The sequence below is a fragment of the Esox lucius genome, chromosome 13 (assembly GCF_011004845.1).
Source record: "Esox lucius isolate fEsoLuc1 chromosome 13, fEsoLuc1.pri, whole genome shotgun sequence".
In the NCBI taxonomy this organism is placed as follows: domain Eukaryota; kingdom Metazoa; phylum Chordata; class Actinopteri; order Esociformes; family Esocidae; genus Esox; species Esox lucius.
Window position 1 is genome coordinate 22,614,977 of NC_047581.1, and position 19,168 is coordinate 22,634,144.

Genomic DNA, 19,168 nt, shown 5'->3' on the forward strand with positions numbered 1-19,168 from the left:
TAGATTTTTTTTTTGGTATTTTCCTCTCACACTCCCTTTATCCCCTTGTGTCCCTTCCCTCAAGGGGATGTCTTCCTCTTGCCAGGCCGTGTTTGTAAATTAGAATTGGTTCTTAACTGAATTCTGTGGTTTTAATAACGGTTAGAATAAATAAATAAATAAAATATTCCATAAAATATAGTCATTTCCAACATTAACAATGTCTACATTGTATTTCTGATCAATTTAATGTTATTTTAATGGACAGCAATGTTGCTTTTCTTTCAAAAACAAGGTGACCCCAAACTTTTCAATTATTGGCAAAGCATATACAAATATTGTCAGTTGGTACAACTCAAATGGGTCCAGATTAGAGTTGTATATGCTTAAAGGAATTGTGTAATATATTAATAATTTATTATATAATATTGTTATAAATGTTCACCTCTTAATACGTTGTGAATCCCATAAGGTCTTATTTTGAAGCTGTGCTTTGCATAGTACTGTGTCCAGAAAGTCATGTTTAAAAAACATTCATACATTTTAGAAAATTCCCTAATTTCCCCCAAAAATGGTCTGCTAATATTTCTTTGAAAACTTCAATCTTGACCAGAATATTGCATATCAACCTACAAGGAATGTGGGATTCCAGTTGGTATCCAGTTTGCTTGATGTTTGTGTAGCTAAAATTAATAAATCACTCAAAGTATAAAAGGATAATAATACAATTCCAAAATATAATCCGGAAGCAGACTTTGCATACATTTTCATTTTAAACGTAAAAAAGATGTGTAACAGTCAGTATCACATAATATTATAAGTCATCAGGAACAATTCACTAACTTTAAGTTACACTTAGTAGAAATATTTGAGTAAAGAATACTTGTGGGTTTACAAAGTACAATCTACTGTCTATAGAGGGAATTGATAGTCACACATGCACTCACAAATGCACTCACACACACACACTGACATGTTATCCCAGCAAATAACTGCAGTTATTCTGTTCCATGCTAAGCAGTCTACATACAAAGGATGTTTTTAACTGCAGAGTGCTCTTCAATCAAGTGTTAGTCGTGAGTTAACTACAATTAGTATAACAGTGAAAGTGGATTCAGGAGGTAAATGTTTGTATTACTGACACTAAAGACACTAAAGTCACTTGTTGTAACTAAAGTTACACAATGTTCTGCTTTCACACATCCATCATACATGAACATCTGTTATCACGCTTCACTGCACACATTTTTATTAAACTTTGTGATTATTATTTTGGTATTTGGGCTTTCTGAGTAACCATTTGTGTTACAGAATATTGAACTTGTTATATGTCTGAAAACTTGTATGTCAACTTCCGTGGTCTTTTATTTTGGTATTGGTTTTTACACAGTAGGCTGTAACCACAAGTCCTATCTTCGTATCTGTAGTGTGGCTTAGGGTTAAACGCCTCGCTGCGTTAAACACCCCCCTGTAATTCTCCACCAAACCACCAAATGACTGCACATTTTATTTTCAAGCCCACCTGTAATTCTCCACCAAACCACCAAATGACAGCAAATGTTATTTTCACACATACCTTGGTTGCCGCTATTCTTTTTCATCTAAAAAAAATTGTTGAATCATCTCAACTGAGCAAGTAATTCCACAAAAACGATTTTGATATAGGTTGATCCTATTTTTTGTCATTTAGAAATAGCTAGTTAACTGAGCATATATTAACATCTAATATAATAGGCCTATCAATTGGCACTAAAATTGAATGAATTGCTCAATATGATTGATGTAATGTTTTTAACTTAATTTCAAATGGTTGACAAAACATTTTTAGAAATAGTCATCCAAAGTTATTTGACATTTTTATAAATATTATACATAGCTCTTTGCCTTTGGATATTGGAATGTGCAAAAACACGGTTAAAACTGGTTTTGTTAACGCACAAAAATACTGCCATCAAGATGTAGTTATTTTCAATGGTATAGATTACATTGATAGGTGTAAAAAAGCAGGATGAATTTTACACCATAGGGCGGGGCATTTTGCCCCGATAGTGGAGTAAAATTCCCCACTTACATAGTTTGGCCCACTTACATAATTTGAATTGCAATTAAATAGAATCATTCTGCCCGATATAATTTTTATAAATCTATTTATCTGACTATAGTCAGTATGTTCATATAAAAGTCTGACCAAACACTGCTTTTTTGAGTCAGAAAATACATATTTCCCTTAAGGGGGGCGTTTTCCCCTAAATTAACCTAATCCCATTTTGCAAATTTTCGTAACCTTACTAAAGTTTGGACAATTCCACCGTTGTTTACTTCAGTTTAATATATTCCCTTACATCTACCTCTTGCTAAAATTAGCTTGTTAAACCCATTATACAGTGTACACAAGCAGCAAATTATAACCGAAATTACGATACTGACATTTGCAATTTCCAAATCGCCAATTAACGCAATTTTCAGAGTGACTGAGATGCACTTCACACGAGTCAACGGGCACGCATCGTACGTCCGTAAATTTTTCTTGCATGTGCTGTAGGTTTTTTGTAGATTCCTTAAATATCTGTACTAATTTGTTTAAATGCTTCGTGGATTTTCAATGTTACTTTGAGTTAACTCTGCAACTGCTAGCGAAGACGTATGCGTCAAGCTAGCGTGTGGCACCAATATTGTCCCATACAATACAGCCTGGTTATTAAAAGTTTAATCCTCAACGTCGGTGCCTACCAATGTACTTAATTTGGGAGAAAATATACCTCAAGGGTTGAGACATTTTGCATAACTAGCTACGGCAACGACACAAACATAGCAAACGCCATTGCTTTAAATTAGTCGTTAAACCTTTTATTTTTTTATTCTGTGTAATATAGCACACTAAGTAGTCTATGATCTCTATTTTTAATTGAGATTATCTACACTGTTCACACCCATTTTTGAAAATCTAAAACCAACCATAATTGCAATATTTGTCAAATAAATATTGCAATTATTATTCAGTATTTTATCCAAATCGTGCAGCCCTACTTACACATAATACAATTAAAAACAGTACATGTAAAACCTACATGTATAACAATTTATAACAATTTGATTTAGAATACATTAGCATAGCTAAATAGTATTACTCAACTCACTAACAATATCTATAGAATCAGACATAAAACTAACTGTTTCCCATGTTATGGCTATCCCAATTAAACATTCTGGAACGTTATTGACTAAGAATTTTGCATTTACAATAGTATCAGCTTACCAACAGTATCACTGTTGTTTATGCTGGACACAAAAACACTTTTCTTTCACATGTTTATACCATCCGAACTCAAAACACTTAAAAAGCCATACCAATTTTTAGTTGTACATCGACAATGATTATATTATTTGCACAAATATGCCAAAATGATCAGAAAATTTCCCAAGAATTCAAGCTCAACACTAATCAACTCTTAAAAGAGATTTCATCTCAATGAGACCACTTGTATAAATAAACTTTAAAAAAAGACTAATACACAGTCCATTCTCCTGCCCTAAAATTGACATTCTGGGCACTGTCCAGGAAACCAGGAGTCCTTAAAATATCCCTGGAGAACACCATGCTTCCCATTACTGCAGTATCCCACACAGTCTTTAAAAAACGCTCTCTGCAAATTAAAATCTCAAATGGGACACATTTCTTCCCTTACAGCCCAGAGCATCCTGTTGAGGTTCATCACACCTAAATCAAGAAGAGAGGATTATAATGCTTATATTTACAATACTACCCAACACAACATAATACATGAAACAGATTAAATGCTAACAGCAGACAGATTAATCAACTGTGATCTAACATATTATAATGCTGTAGCTCTGCCGTCCTGAACACAAGTTTGATAAGTGAATATACTTTATATTTCTAACTTACATTTAAATTGTCAAAAACATTTAATTATACTTAACAGTATAGTAAAATAAGTGTTGATTGGTACCTAAAAATGTAATTTGTTTTCTAACTATTTAGCAAATACTTACTCTCCAGCCAGCCAAAGTGGGCCAGCTGTGTTCAACACATCCCTCAAGGATTTTTAAGTTACCAGGTGGTGAACTGAACATAATGTGGATCAAATTTAGTTAAGTTATGCACTAATGGTTAATATCTGTATTAACTCGTTTAGAGTCTATAGAGCATGAGCACACTATAGTTGTCCATGAAGACTTATTTTCAGAATAATTAAGGCCTCAGCTAAGTAAACAAGCCATTAATAGTTCACTAGTGACAATCCTATGATTACTAGTATTGTGTATAGAGTATTTTTTTTTAAAACAATGCTGTCCACCTGTTTTTGCAGGTTTTCCTACTTACACAACATGTAGAGGTCTGTCATTTTTATCATAGGTACACTTCAACTGTGAGAGACGGAATCTAAAACAAAAATCCAGAAAATCACATTGTATGATTTTAATTAATTAATATGCATTTTATTGCATGACATAAGTATTTGATCACCTACCAACCAGTAAGAATTCCGGCTCTCACGGGCCTGTTAGTTTTTCTTTAAGAAGCCCTTCTGTTCTCCACTCATTACCTGTATTAACTGCACCTGTTTGAACTTGTTACCTGTATAAAAGACACCTGTCCACACACTCAATCAAACAGACTCCAACCTCTCCACAATGGCCAAGACCCGAGAGCTGTGTAAGGACATCAGGGATAAAATTGTAGACCTGCACAAGGCTGGGATGGGCTACAGGACAATAGGCAAGCAGCTTGGAGAGAAGGCAACAACTGTTGGCGCAATTATTAGAAAATGGAAGAAGTTCAAGATGACAGTCAATCTCCCTCGGTCTGGGGCTCCATGCAAGATCTCACCTCGTGGGGCATCAATGATCATGAGGAAGGTGAGGGATCAGCCCAGAACTACACAGCAGGACCTGGTCAATGATCTGAATAGGGCTGGGACCACAGTCTCAAAGAAAACCATTAGTAACACACTACGCCGTCATGGATTAAAATCCTGCAGTGCACGCAAGGTCCCCCTGCTCAAGCAAGCGCATGTCCAGGCCCGTCTGAAGTTTGCCAATGACCATCTGGATGATCCAGAGGAGGAATGGGAGAAGGTCATGTGGTCTGATGAGACAAAAATAGAGCTTTTTGGTCTAAACTCCACTCGCTGTGTTTGGAGGAAGAAGAAGGATGAGTACAAACCCAAGAACACCATCCCAACCATGAAGCATGGAGGTTGAATTTGCATTTGTTCAGTTTTCTTCTAGCCATCCAGTTTTTTCTTTACAGCTTACCCTCTGAATAGGCAAAAATCTATTGCACTGGGGAACACATGTTTCATTGAGTTAGATCTGACACTTGGCCTCTGAATCCAAAAATTACAATCTTAGAAAAAAATTGTCCGTAAAGGGCTGTATACAAGGGGTTAGCAGACCTTATGTAAGTTTTTTTTATTTATTTTTTAAGCTTGTGACTGTTGAACTTATTTTGTATTCCCATACTTATCTTCTTTCTTTCAGATCATGGCTGCCTCTGTTAGTTCTTGAGACAAAGCGAAGGGTATCCTGAAGCTCCAAAAAAAATAAACAGGGTCTTTTTTGAATTCAAAGGCCAAAAGTTAGTCAAAAACAAGTGTTAGATCTAACTCAATGAAAATTGTGTTCCCTAGTGTAGTTAGTGTAATGTTTGTGTATTCAATGACATAGATAAATGTGCATTGATCTTCATAAAACCCACCAGGTAGCCTACACTAATAGCCTCGGACACCATTACCCATACCAATTTCTTCAACGTCCGAACATTATGAAGTTCTGGAAATCCGGACACCACAATTATTAATTGTTCCTCCATGTTGGTTGTAGAAAAGAACATATGTTAGGCATTTTCCTCAGACATTCCACGGACAAGAGGAACAGACACACCTTTTCTGACTGGCTGTCGCCCAACGCCCAACCTTTGAAATTCAGTTTTGGGGTTGTTGGGAACAATTATTTTGATTATGATAGTAGGCTATTAGACCTTATAATGATTCCTTAAAATGGACCCATCTTGTTAATCCTTCCAGTATATGGAATGCACCATCTTCTTGTGTTGTCGTTTCGATTTAATTTATGGAACTATCCAGCCAATGGGATTGTAGAACTAAAAGCAATAAAATATTCAGCTGTAGTCAATTTAGATTTTGCCTTGTAAGAAAGGAAATTGGGTATGAAACGTTAGTAGTTGGAGTAAACAACAAGCCGTTTTAATTTAGTTAACAAGCCAAGTTGACTTATAATGTTAGCTAGGTGGCTTGCTTTGCTACAATATGTCACTGGAACTAGACAGCTGGTCTGTTAGTCAACTCATCTAGCAAACAACTTTACTAGACATTGATGTACAGTCCAGTTAAAACAAGGCAGTTAAACGATTAGCTAACCCAAGTTTGCAAATGTAGCTAATGACCAGTTAATTAAGTTTGTAAATGTTGCGTCCAACTGTTTTCATTCTGTGTCCTCTCTTCATATGGCCTAAACTTGAAGCCATAAAGTTATTTTTTAAGCATTTTTCATACCACGGAATGCAAACTGCAAATCAGTTTTTATATATACTATTTGTGCAATCTACTGTGCAACATTTTGGAATCAATTTGTTACAGTCAATTAGACTAAAATTTTGCAGTAAAGGTTAATTTTTTGGATCAGTGATTGTGGAAGTTGTACACATTGATCACTTTTGATTATGGGATAGAAATTATGGAAATAATTTCCTGCTCACTGTGATGAGTTTTGCCTAATTTGAAAACAGAGAAATGAACTGTAACAGATGACCTTTAGCACTTCAAAGAGACATTATGAAACACGTCTTACAATGTTTGGTCGAGGACTAACTGATTGTTAGAAGGACAAAACTGAAAGAATGAAAGAACTATGTTATGTTTTGATGACTTAATGAAGGATAATAGTACCAAAGCGACTAAAACAACTGCGCATTTTATGATGAAGAGACTTTAGAGTCCTTTTCTGAAACCCTGACCTTGAAGTCTAGACAACACTTCAGCCTTTAAGTTATCCTCGAATCAGAAACTGGAAGCACTAGTTTAGTTAAATCTATGGCAGTCGTATGGGCCTAAAGGATTGTATTAGAGTTACCTTATTTAGTTGGATCAGGATTAGCACTAAACATTTCAGGTTTTATATGAGATTTGGTATGGGGACCCCCCAACTCAATCACAAAATATTTTATTGCAATGTCCCCTTGCACGGATAATGGCATATCGTTTCTGTAGTGGTGTTGTAAAATAAATTGGTTTGGAATGATCACACAAAAATCTGCTATTTTTACCAAAGGGCAAGCAGAAAGTTATTTGCTTTTTTTTTTTTTTTTATCCAGCAATTCTACACATTTGTCATTGAGAAAAAGTCCCGCAACTTCCAATGTTTTGCCATCACTTTGGTCAAACTGAAATGAAATCTAGACAGAATGACTAAAACAAGTAATGGGATACCCGGGAGGTCAGGGATCTTGGAAATGTCCTCTGCTTGTTCACTTGGTATTCAGACACAAATAAAAATTGCTAAATGAGTAAATGTCAAAATCATTTTATAAAAAGGTACTATTTTGCAGGCTGGCCTTAAGGTTTATCACCATGCAAGACAGTTTCAGAGGTAACCATTGGATTACTGAGAAACCCTGCCACCGTGTGTGCATTTGTGGAAGAAACGTGAATCCAACCAAGGTTTGCAAGGCTATTCCACAGTTTTTCCAGTCATTGAAAAGCCCCTGTATGTGTGTGCATTAGTACTTGTGCATGTGTGTGTCTTGTGTTGTGTGGGTGTGTATCTTGTTTTGTGTATGTGTGTTGTTGGGTGTGTATGTTCGCATCCACTTCGGCTGTCTGTGTATGTGTGCACACGTGTCTGTCTTTTCTGGTAACCGAATGATTTTGAGGAAATCAATGTAGTACTCAGACTCATTGGCACTAAGTAAGCTTCTCTTGTAACGTGTGTGCGCGGGGCTGTGCCGGTAATTTCTCAAGCATTTTGCATTCTGCTTGGTACACAAATGTGTGGGTGTGTGTTTGCATCTGTAATCTGGCATTGAATTGTCCTTAATTTGCCAGACAAAATGTCACCCTGTACATTATAAGCAATATGCAAATCTGTGTTTGTATTCACTCTCACTCGTCATTTCCCACTTGTTTTGTCAAAGCAAGACAGCTGTATTTACAGGCATTAGTGTGTATGTGTCTAACTGCTTCGAGTGATGTGTGGAGACAAGACTGACCTAATAATTTCAGACAGGAAATTTGCCTGCATGACTTATTCATAGTAATAACTGATATTTATTTAAACATACTCTACTACTTTTCTATTTCTTCTACTTTAATCTTTACTTGCCCCCCCCCCCATAAAATAGCTTTTATTATCTCAATTTGTCTGTGCTTGTACACTACAAGCAGGGCCCCACAGTTAAATGTCTTTATTTACTCTGAAATGAAAGCATCGATAAATGATTGGAAACAAAAACAGAAATCACCTTTCAGCCCAGTTCATCCCAAACCACCTCACAGTCTAGAGACTGTGCTGGCCATTCCATGATTTGAAGCTGACTGTCTTGTTCTTTTCTTCTCATGTTGTACTGACACATCCTAAAGGTATGTTTTGGGTAATTATACTGCTGTAGGATGACCCCATGACCAACTGGACGAGCACCAGATGGTATTGCATGGCGATACAAAATGCTGTGGTAGCCGTTTTGGTTCAGGTTGCCACTCTACTATTCGGGATCCAGCAGAACAGACCCAGACAATCTTGCTCCCTCCTCCATGTTTGACAGTTGGTGTCACACACTGAAGAACCATCCTTTTGCCTATTCTGCGGTGTTCAAAAACCTTGCTTGATGAATCAAATTTGGATTCAGTAGTCCACTGGCGGTGCTTCATGGCCCAAGCAAGCCTCCTCTTCTTATTTTGCCATTTTATTAATGACTTTCATACAGCCACTTAACATGTTAAACCTACAACTCAAAGTCTTCACAGTTGAAACTGAGACCTGCATAACTTCGACCAGTGTAGTCCTGTGAGTCCTGTGAGCTGCCTATCACACAAGATTTTGACTCTCAGAAACTTGCCTTCTGATTCTGTTGCGGCTTTCGGTCTGCCAGACATCATCTTCACTGACAACTTTCTTTGCAATTTCTGTAAAGGAAAGACTTAACTTTTCAGGGTTATAATGGTCTGTCCGTCTTCCTTTGTTAATTTTCTTGCCCTTATAATAGCAATATACTACTTCCTACAGGACAGTAGTGTCCAAATAATGCTTGATAGGGTGTAGTAACACAGTCTGTTCCAACTCTGCTTTTATACAGACAGAGAGTCTTGAACAAAGGTTGGGACACCTGTAGGACTTAGCATCAACTTTCAAGGCATATTTTTGTCCATTGCTGCAGAACAGAGGCTTGTTTCCTGAAACATTTACTGTGAAATGTACATTATGATTCAGTTTTTGGTAACCTAAAAGTTTTTTAATAAAATGTTTTTTTTTAACCTCTGGCTATATGATCTCATATAGTCGTATTGTGATGCAATGGCATGTGGGCAATATGTCGGTTATCCTACGCCCAAGTCAATACATTGAATTCAGTTTGCCGTACCTTTTCCTAGTTATCTTGACGCAACTAGGAGTTTGTCTGTACATCCGACACCCAATTCAATACATTTAATTCCGTTTTCTGGAGCTTTTTGTAGTTTTTCTGACTAAACTAGGAATTTGTCCACTTATTATATTGGCCTACGATGTTATTTAACACATTTATTTTTTTTGTATTTATTCACATTTATTAAAAAGCTAAATATTTTCTCTGTCATTCTTGAAATTCATCCTAGAAAGGATGAATGATTTAGAACACAGTAGATGTACGCTGCTAAAGTAACCTTAATATGGAGGTTCTATTTTTCAAACACAACATGTCACGTAAATAAGAGGGTGAGTATATTTTGGTCGGGGTTGAGCTCTGGCAGTTTTCCTGCCTCTGGCAGTTTTCCTATTACCTTTTTACCATTTCAGGTCTTTCACTGCACTTGAGCTACTTACATTTCAATAAAAACTGTAAAAATTGTGTTCTAAATCCAGTAGTTTGTGTACTAAACATTTGTTTGGTTAGAGTGAGAAACATTTCCTTAAGTAAAAAAGGAATAGTCACAATTAATGTGACTGCGGGGTGGGACTGGTGCAGCGTGAGGTTTTCTCATGACCCCTCACCTGTACTTTGAAAATGAATTGCACACCCTCCACCCACATAGAATTATAATATAATAATAATAATGATTACAACCAAAAAGAACATTTGGTTGCTGTAGCCCATTTGGTTGCTGTAACCCATTCGCTTCAGGTTTTGTTGTGTTGTACTGTATGTCTATAGATGCCTATTTGTGCACAACTGTTGTAAAGAGTGGTTATTTGAACATATGTGGTCTTTCTGTGAGCTTGAACGAATCTGCCCATTCTTCACTGATCTCTTTTATTAATGGTGTAAGAAGTATTTTCTCCACAAAAATGCTGCTCACTAGACGTTTTTGTTTATCGCCCCATTTTCTGTAATCTCTAGAGACTGCAGTGCGTGAAAATCCCAGGAGGTCAGCTGTTTCTGAAGTACTGGCACCAACAAACACCATGATCAAAGTCACTTAGATCGCCTATTTTCCCCATTCTAATGGTGGATCAATAACTAAAGCTGTAGGTCATTATTGCACACTGTATGAATATTGTTGAACCGTAACACCTTGCAAAGGCACCCTAGTTTTGCAGATGGATTTCAGTGGAGGGAAAAAACATATCTTTCTAGTACAAACTAATTTTGATGAGTGAATGACTCTAATGTGTAATATTTTGCTTCTCTCAATCTCTCCTCCCACGCTCAGTCACTCACTCACTGTCTCTATTTACATTTTTCACACACTCACTTTTCTGAATGAAAAACCTAAAACAAGTGCAGTTTTTCCTGTCCTCCTTCCTCCTCCGCCCACAATGTATTGATGGCAGAGAATATGAATCTGAAAAACCACTCTTCAGGTCTCATCCCACATCTCAATTATCATGTGCAAGTCATGTAGATAATGTGCTTGTCTATGGGCGTGTGTGCTAGACTGATGTGTATTTCTTTACTCCTTTTTTATTGATTGTAATTTTTTTCTGGATCCTTTCTCAGATTTCACATCTGTCTGACGGTTGTTCTAGATGTCAATCATCCCCATTTGTTGCCTTTCTTCTCTTCTCCATTGTCTTAAACTCATCAATCTAATGGAATGATGGCACAAAAACACATAAATAACTTTAAGGGTTGAGTTTTAACTGTAATCCTTAACCTAACACTAACCTAAACCTTAATTATACATGATACCATAAATCTAACTGAAATGTTACTTTTACTAAAAAGTTAATCTAACCCCTAAGCCTAAAATAGAATTCTTCCTCGTGGGGGACAACCCCAAAGGAATGTCCCAACAAGTCCAAATTATTAAACTATCCTTGTAGGGATTTTTGGTATTCGCAAAGTAAATCAACAGCATCACACACACACACACACACACTGTTCAGTGTTTATGATATTATTTGGTTTTCTCTGACAAAACTCTGACACCAGAAATCTGTCCTTGATTTTTCATGGCAAAAGTATGTCTTGTGGAAGCACAACATCTTCCATATTTAGCACATAGTGCTCCCTGTTACTCATGCCAACTATACATGAATGTAATGTTTATTAGGGCAACCTGTAAAGTTATTGACTTGTGCCAACTATAACAGTTTGCAGGTTCTCCTAATAAACATTAAAATATTTCAGTTGTCATGATCCACCCTGGTTCAGCCACTTTCCCAAGGTTACATTTCTCAACAGTTTTTCCCAAACCAAGACGTACATCTTGCTTTGTGTGCAATACTTTTTTTTTCTTTAACGTCTTTCATCTATTATCTAATGAACCCAACCGCCTTCTGTCTGAGTCCCTCCCTCTCCCTTACCAGGTCATTCACTCTGTTCTCCTATCCCTGCCTCACCTAAAGGCCATAGCAAGGCAAAGGCTGGCAGTCAGACTCAGGGCAGTAACCACAGCAATGATGACCTGCAGGAGATCAGTGGGAGGCTGAGGAAGGGGAGGGGCATCATCACCATTAGAGAGGGTGGGCAAAGTGTGTAGGGACCTTGGAGTTGGGACAGGTGACAGGGTGACTGTCAAACAAAAAGAGGCATAGGTCAGAGTTACCAGGATTTCCTTATTTTTATTGTGCCCTACCAACCCTCATGTGGCTCAGGTGCCTGCAAAGTTAACCGAGGTCATCACGTGCGTCGAACACATAGGTCACACGTTGGCGCACACGTCTTGCACATGGAGATTGGCTGCCACTGTAAATCTTCAACTGTTTAACTCAAGTTGTTGTTTATTGGAATTCACGAAAATCCCAAAAGGAGTAAGTAAAAGCAAATAATAAAACTGTAACCGAATGCTATAAAATGTGCTTGTTTCTGTGTACAACTCATAAAGAGTAGTTGCTGGGATTGGTACTACTAGCTAACAAAGATTCAAAGTAAAAACTCTTGAATACTAAATACCACTAAGCAGGAAGTATGTGCGTGAGAGGAGAGTTCCTTTGGCATCCGTCAGGAAGCAGCGGTACGTTCCCGCCTCATCAACAGTCAGCTGGTTCAGCACAATAGAGGAATCCTCAGTAACCACCAGAACTCTGAAATCACTCTCGGTCAGCTAGAGGGATGGGAAATTTAAAGACAAATGACATGCATTTGTTTTTAGCAAGTGTATATCTCTCTCTTTTGAAAGTCTCCTGAACCCTTCAACTTTCTAATTATTTTTTGTTTTGTAGACTGAATTTATAATGTAATACATTTTTTCTAGACCCAATACCTCATGACAAAGCAAAAACAAGTTTTTAGAAATGTGTGCCAATTTATTGAAAATTTAAAACACAAATATCTCATGTATGATCAGACCTTTTATTTAGTACTTTGTGAAAGTGGCTTTGGAAGCAATCACAGCTTTGAGTTTTCTTGGGTATGCCTCTACCATCTTTGCACATCTGGATTTAGGCAGTTTCTCCTATTCTTCCTTGTAGATCCTGTCAAGCCCAGTTAGATTCGATGGGGAACTGCTATCTTCAGGTCTCCCTATATATATACAGCTCCGGAAAAAAATTAAGAGACCACTGCACCTTTTTCTTTCCTTTCCAAAAAAGTGTATATATATACAGTGAGGAGAACAAGTATTTGATACATTGCCGATTTTGCAGGTTTTCCCAATTACAAAGCATGTAGAAGTCTGTAATTTTTATCATAGGTACTCTTCAAATGTGAGTGACGGAATCTAAAACAACAATCCAGAAAATCACATTGTATGATTTTTAAGTAATTAATTAGCATTTTATTCTTATGACATAATTATTCGATATATCAGAAAAGCAGAACTTAATATTTGGTACAGAAACCTTTGTTTGCAGTTACAGAGAGCATACGTTTCGGGTCGTTGTCATGCTGGAAGACCCAGCCATGACCCATCTTCAATGCTCTAACTGAGGGAAGGAGGTTGTTGGTCAAGATCTTGCGATACATGGCCCCATCCATCCTCCCCTCAATACGGTGCAGTCGTCCTGTCCCCTTTGCAGAAAAGCATCCCCAAAGAATGATGTTTCCACCTCCATGCTTCACGGTTGGGATGGTGTTCTTGGGGTTGTACTCATCCTTCTTCTTCCTCCAAACACAGCGAGTGGAGTTTTGACCAAAAAGCTCTATTTTTGTCTCATCAGACCACATGACCTTCTCCCATTCTTCCTCTGGATCATCCAGATGGTCATTGGCAAACTTCAGACGGGCCTGGACATGCTTTGGCTTGAGCAGGGGGAACTTGCGTGCGCTGCAGGATTTTAATCCATGACGGCGTAGTGTGTTACTAATGGTTTTCTTTGAGACTGTGGTCCCAGCTCTCTTCAGGTCATTGACCAGGTCCTGCTGTGTAGTTCTGGACTGATCCCTCACCTTCCTCATGATCATTGATGCCCCACGAGGTGAGATCTTGCATGGAGCCCCAGACCAAGGGAGATTGACCATCATCTAGAACTTCTTCCATTTTCTAATAATAGTTGTTGCCTTCTCTCCAAGCTGCTTGCCTATTGTCCTGTAGCCCATCCCAGCCTTGTGCAGGTCTACAATTTTATCCCTGATGTCCTTACACAGCTCTCGGGTCTTGGCCATTGTGGAGAGGTTGGAGTCTGTTTGATTGAGTGTGTGGACAGATGTCTTTTATACAGGTAACAAGTTCAAACTTATACAATGTGATTTTCTGGATTTTTGTTTTAGATTCCGTCTCTCACAGTTAAAGTGTACCTATGATAAAAATGACAGACCTCTACATGCTTTGTAAGTAGGAAAACCTGCAAAATCGGCAGTGTATCAAATACTTGTTCGCCCCACTGTATATGTATTAATTGGGGTTCAAGTCCACGCTTTGGCAATCAAGAACAAAAACAAAGGGCAAGAGGTGGAGAGCAGGACGCAGGTAGAAAACTGGAAGGCTTTTCATCAAGGACCTGACTGCTTTTTGGTCCCTCAATTCTATTCCCTTCTCCAACTCCCTGCCATGAAGAAGCATCCCAAAAGGACTATGATTCCTCCATTATGCTTCACAGTAGGGATGGTATTAGCAAGGTGATAAGCGGTACCCTGTTTTCACCAAATGTAGCGCTTGGCATTCAGGCCAAATAATTTGATTTTGGTCTCAACAAACCACAAAATAATTTTTGTCATGACCCCCAAGTCTCTGAGGTGGCATATCATCTGTCTTTTATTAATTAAGGAGTGGCTTCCATTGATCATAAAGTGATAGATTCCTGCAGAGATGGTGGTCCTACTGGCAGGTAGTCCCATCTCTTCAGAGAAACTCATAAGCTCTGTTATAGCAATTGGGTTCTTGATCACCTCCTTGACTAAGGTCCTTCTTGCTTGGTAACTTAGTTAGGCCAGACTACTTGCTTTCGGAAGAGTTTTGTTGGTTCTAAATTGTGCTCGTGGCAACCTTCACTGCTTTAGATTTTTTAAATTATCTTTCCCAGTTTTATGCCTTGATACAGTTCTATCTCAGAATTTTATGGCAAATTCCTTGGACTCCATAGCTTGGTTTTTGGTACTTTGGCATGCACTATGAAGCGTGGGACCTTACATAGACAGATATTTGCCTTTTTAAATCATTTCCAAATGATTAAATTGAATTTTCCACAGGTGGAATCATTTCTAGAGACATTGCATGGATGATCAAAGTTCATAGGATGCAGCTGGGTCCAATTTGGAGTGCCGTGGCGGAGGATCCGAGCACAAACCGGTTTTCACTTCACCATTATGGAGTATTTAGGTGGAGATTGATGAAGAGAATGTATGTATCCAAACACTTTCTGAATGCACTGCATGTGGTAGTGGTATTCTCTGCATGTGCACACGTGTCCTTGTATCTTACATTTGAGGGGCTGTGCCTCCCTGGAGCCCAGGTGTAGTGGTACTCTGGCCGGCCCACCACCAGACGATGCCAGGGGAGGAAACAGTCTAACACCGCTTGTCCTCCTTCTGCTGCCTCCACCAGAAACTCTACCAGAAAAAGCAGCGAATGGCGAGCAAAAGAGGAAGGAAGTGTGGGAGAGTGAGGGATTGAGGACAGAAAATGATTGAGAGAGGAGAGAGTAATAGTGAGTACCAGAGGAAGGGTCTAGACATAACTGGAAAGGGTAAAAATGTATTGATGTAAACCTCAAATTAGAATAATTGGATTAGGATTAGCCTACTAATGTGTTGTATTACATTCAATAAGAGCTACTGTAAATGTAACTCATAACTGCCATTCTAAACCTAACTCTAACTCTTATCTAAACCTAATGTCAGAAAAACGGAATCAAAATAGTGCATTGTTTGATCAGCTGCTCAGTCAATACCAGAATCTGTGCACAGCAGATTCTCCTAAAACTAGATTTAACCAAACCTTGTGGTTTGCTCATGGGCACAGGTAAAATGTCCCCAAAAGGTTAAATTGTACACACACACACACACACACAAGCACACTCACCCCCACAGTCTTGCGTGGTAGAGAGGCAGTTGTGCAGATTGTACTGACAGGAAAGGCAGTTCATTACTCTTTGAAACAGCTCCCCTGCAGTTTATAAGGACAGCGCAATTTGTTGCTGATCTATAAAGTATTAACTGTTATGGAACATGGTGTGTGTGATCCATGTCACTGTGCACATATGGGGATCTTATATCCTTATATAGATAGTAAAACCTGGGGTTTGGCAGGTCCCCACCAGGGAAAATAAATGTTTTGCTTAGGGGTAAGGTTTTGGGAAAAACAGTTGGGTATTTTGTTAAAATTGGGGTGTTTTAGGTTTAGGCATCACTAGTCCGGGTTAGGGTTAGGGGTTGGTTTAGTTTAGCCTTAACAATTAAGCTATTGAACTTAGGGTCAAGGGATGGGTAAGGTTATGGGTTAGGGCTAGGGAATAGGGAATTTCATGATCTGGGTTAGGTCTCAGATCCACACAAGGATAGAAAGACAAATATGTGTGTATGTGTCTGTGTGTGTTTGTGATAACAGGCCAATAGTTGTTGGGAGAAGCAGAGTAAAAGTAATTCAGTTATGGCACTTCAGAAGGAGATGAAAGGAATAGCAGGATAAAATACAAACAAAATAAATGTTATCATCGTCATACCACATTTGTTTGGGCAGAGACCTGTCAGAACATAAAAACAAAACATTAGTTAAAATGATGTAAGGGTAGGCTGCAACTGTCATCACAGAAAGATTATCTAGAATAAATATGTTACTGTGGTACTGCTGGCATTACTGTTGTTATTAAAAGTAACACTAGCCTACATGTGTTATGGACTTATACCTTACCGTCCTGAACAAACGTATGTAGGTGTTTTTCTAGGATCCTCCTGCCTTTCTCTAGAATCTGAATGGCCTCAAATGTCAGAGGCCCTTACGAAAGGAGATGTCAGACAGATAGCAATCAATTTCACAAACAAATACCTTCCTATCTCCCTCCCATTTTCTTTGCTCAAGGCCCTCATTATTAGTTGTGTAATTATACGTTTGACAAATAAAGGCCAAGTGCTGTCAAAAATTAGATTTTTCCTTGGTATTTTGTATTATAAATAAAACAATATTTTGTGTTGATTGATACTTTCAGTTGATTTAATTATGTCAAAAGGCCAATTTGATTATGATAGAACAATGACTCTTCATCTTGGTGAGGGGATGTCTCTAGACCATCATATCAAGTGATCAGGACTCACATTTGTGTATAATACCCACGTAATTAGACTGAACATTTCAGCCTTTTCAAAGACCTAATTAAGATACCCAGAGACAATTTACTTCCACACAAACAGACAGAGAGACAAGTGCTTATGAAGTTAGAACACGTTTTACAGTACTTGCAAGGGTTCGACCAAAAACTGTTGAACAAATATTGAATTCATGTTATGGAGTTCATGTTTCAACATGTCTTGTCGTTTTTTTTTCTATTGATATATTTCATTCAAGGGGATTTGATTGACATTGCATGATTGATTGACATATTGCACTGTAGTTATTGCACAAGTGTTATTTATGCGCAACACTTTCCCTCAGACTCATGCTGATGGACTGAATGGAGTAATAGAGAATTTATGAAAATCAACTAATCCCAGCTTGTCTGCCCAGAATAGGAGATCCCATGAGCTCCATGTGAGTACCATCATGTTCATGCCTGCTGATTGGTTGCTTTGGTTAGATGTAAGAACTGGAGGGTTAAACATACACACATATAAGCACACATACAAACACACACACACACACTTACCTGAAAGTTGGCTGTCCTGGAAACGGTCAAACTCACTCTGGTATTCTGTACTCGCCCTGTAGAGGGTGGTAAGATCTGGAGACAGATCATAGCGCACCATAAACATTAATAACCATTATAGATCTCTGTGGTTTAGATCCTATTACACTGGGCCAGCAGGTAACCATCCCTTACCAATAAGTCCTCCACTCATCTGTTCACTAGTGGTTTTGTAGGTGACAACGGCATGTTCCATGATCTTCTTCAGTTCTATCTGCTCCTCTACACTGGAAGATGCCGCAGCCAATAGGAAGTCTTCATGAAGTAGCATGACCCTGTGGTCACATTGCAGACATGGTCTCACCACAGGGATAATGCACACCAGGATTATGAAATACAAGAGGTTGGGGAAAGACAGGGCCCTAACTCTGTTTTCCATAGCTAGTTTTATTGAGACATATAGAAAGATAGACTGGCCATAGTGATTTTGTCCATTAAATCATCCAAACGGCATTAGAATTAAAACTATAACTTAAATATTATGTTGTGACAATGAATAGAATGTTGAGAGGCAGCAACACTGTGATGTCACAAACTCGATTGCTTTGCATAATTTGAAATGGACCTAGTGAGAATAAATCACCTCAGTTTGCAGCTCTCTGCTGACTCTCAGTGGTGAAAGCTGAGCAAGTATGCAAAAAAAAGTAACTAATTGTGTCTTGTGGTTAACTGCTCTCTCAATCTGCTGATCTGTGTCTGGAAAACAGTTCTAGTGTTCTAAATTTAGGTAAACAGCGTTCAGGGTCCTTTTCTTTGGCAAAAGAGCAAGCCTAATTGGAACAAGCCTTATTAACACATACATTTTGATGAACATAGTCTAATGTGCGATTTGGCAGTTCCTACTCTTAGTTTAGCCCAAGTCAAGCGTGGTTCATTACAGGAAAACTTAACTGTATTGTTAAAACTATTGCTATTATAAAATAATATTGCAAACATTCAAAACCACCTTTTGCAGGATTCTGCTAACTAATACAGGATACAGAAACTAGCTCAGTGATGTAGTCAGCAATGGTTTAACAGGTGTGTTAATAGGAGAAAGATAAACTTTTTTCACTGATTTACACATTATTATATGCTGCTGTATTTCTTTGTTTCATTACTTCACCTTTGTTATTTTATTAAAATTAGTTGGTGCATGCATTGTATGTTGTCAGGCCCAATTATTTGCATGCACACACATGCATTCCTTAACAAATGGCTGGAAGATAATTTCAAAAATAGCTAATATTTTGTGATTTCATTCACATGCTTATCCAGAGCAACATACAGTAGTGAATGCATTTAATTCCTAACTGGT

General features: G+C 38.0%; 1 protein-coding gene across 1 annotated transcript; it reads right to left on the minus strand.

Annotated features, from left to right (window-relative positions):
• Positions 1–11,169: 11,169 nt before the first annotated feature.
• Positions 11,170–18,250, minus strand: LOC109616479 (izumo sperm-egg fusion protein 1). The gene is made up of 9 exons (XM_020052320.3): positions 18,007–18,250; positions 17,833–17,907; positions 16,884–16,967; positions 16,696–16,716; positions 16,056–16,139; positions 15,439–15,583; positions 12,551–12,690; positions 11,998–12,169; positions 11,170–11,241 (listed from the first exon to the last, which is right to left on the minus strand). Exons 1-9 carry the CDS (start codon positions 18,248–18,250, stop codon positions 11,178–11,180), a joined length of 1,029 nt encoding a protein of 342 aa, XP_019907879.1. The 3' UTR covers positions 11,170–11,177.
• Positions 18,251–19,168: the final 918 nt, after the last annotated feature.

What these genes read in the sequence shown, in the direction of transcription:
- LOC109616479 (XM_020052320.3), bottom strand. Translation starts at nt 18,250, where the DNA reads ATGGAAAACAGAGTTAGGGCCCTGTCTTTCCCCAACCTCTTGTATTTC. An exon ending in TACCACGCAAGACTGTGGGG is followed by an intron (nt 15,584 to 16,055) that starts GTGAGTGTGCTT and finishes TTTTTCTGGTAG; the next exon opens with AGTTTCTGGTGGAGGCAGCA. An exon ending in AATGTAAGATACAAGGACAC is followed by an intron (nt 12,691 to 15,438) that starts GTGTGCACATGC and finishes GCTGACCGAGAG; the next exon opens with TGATTTCAGAGTTCTGGTGG.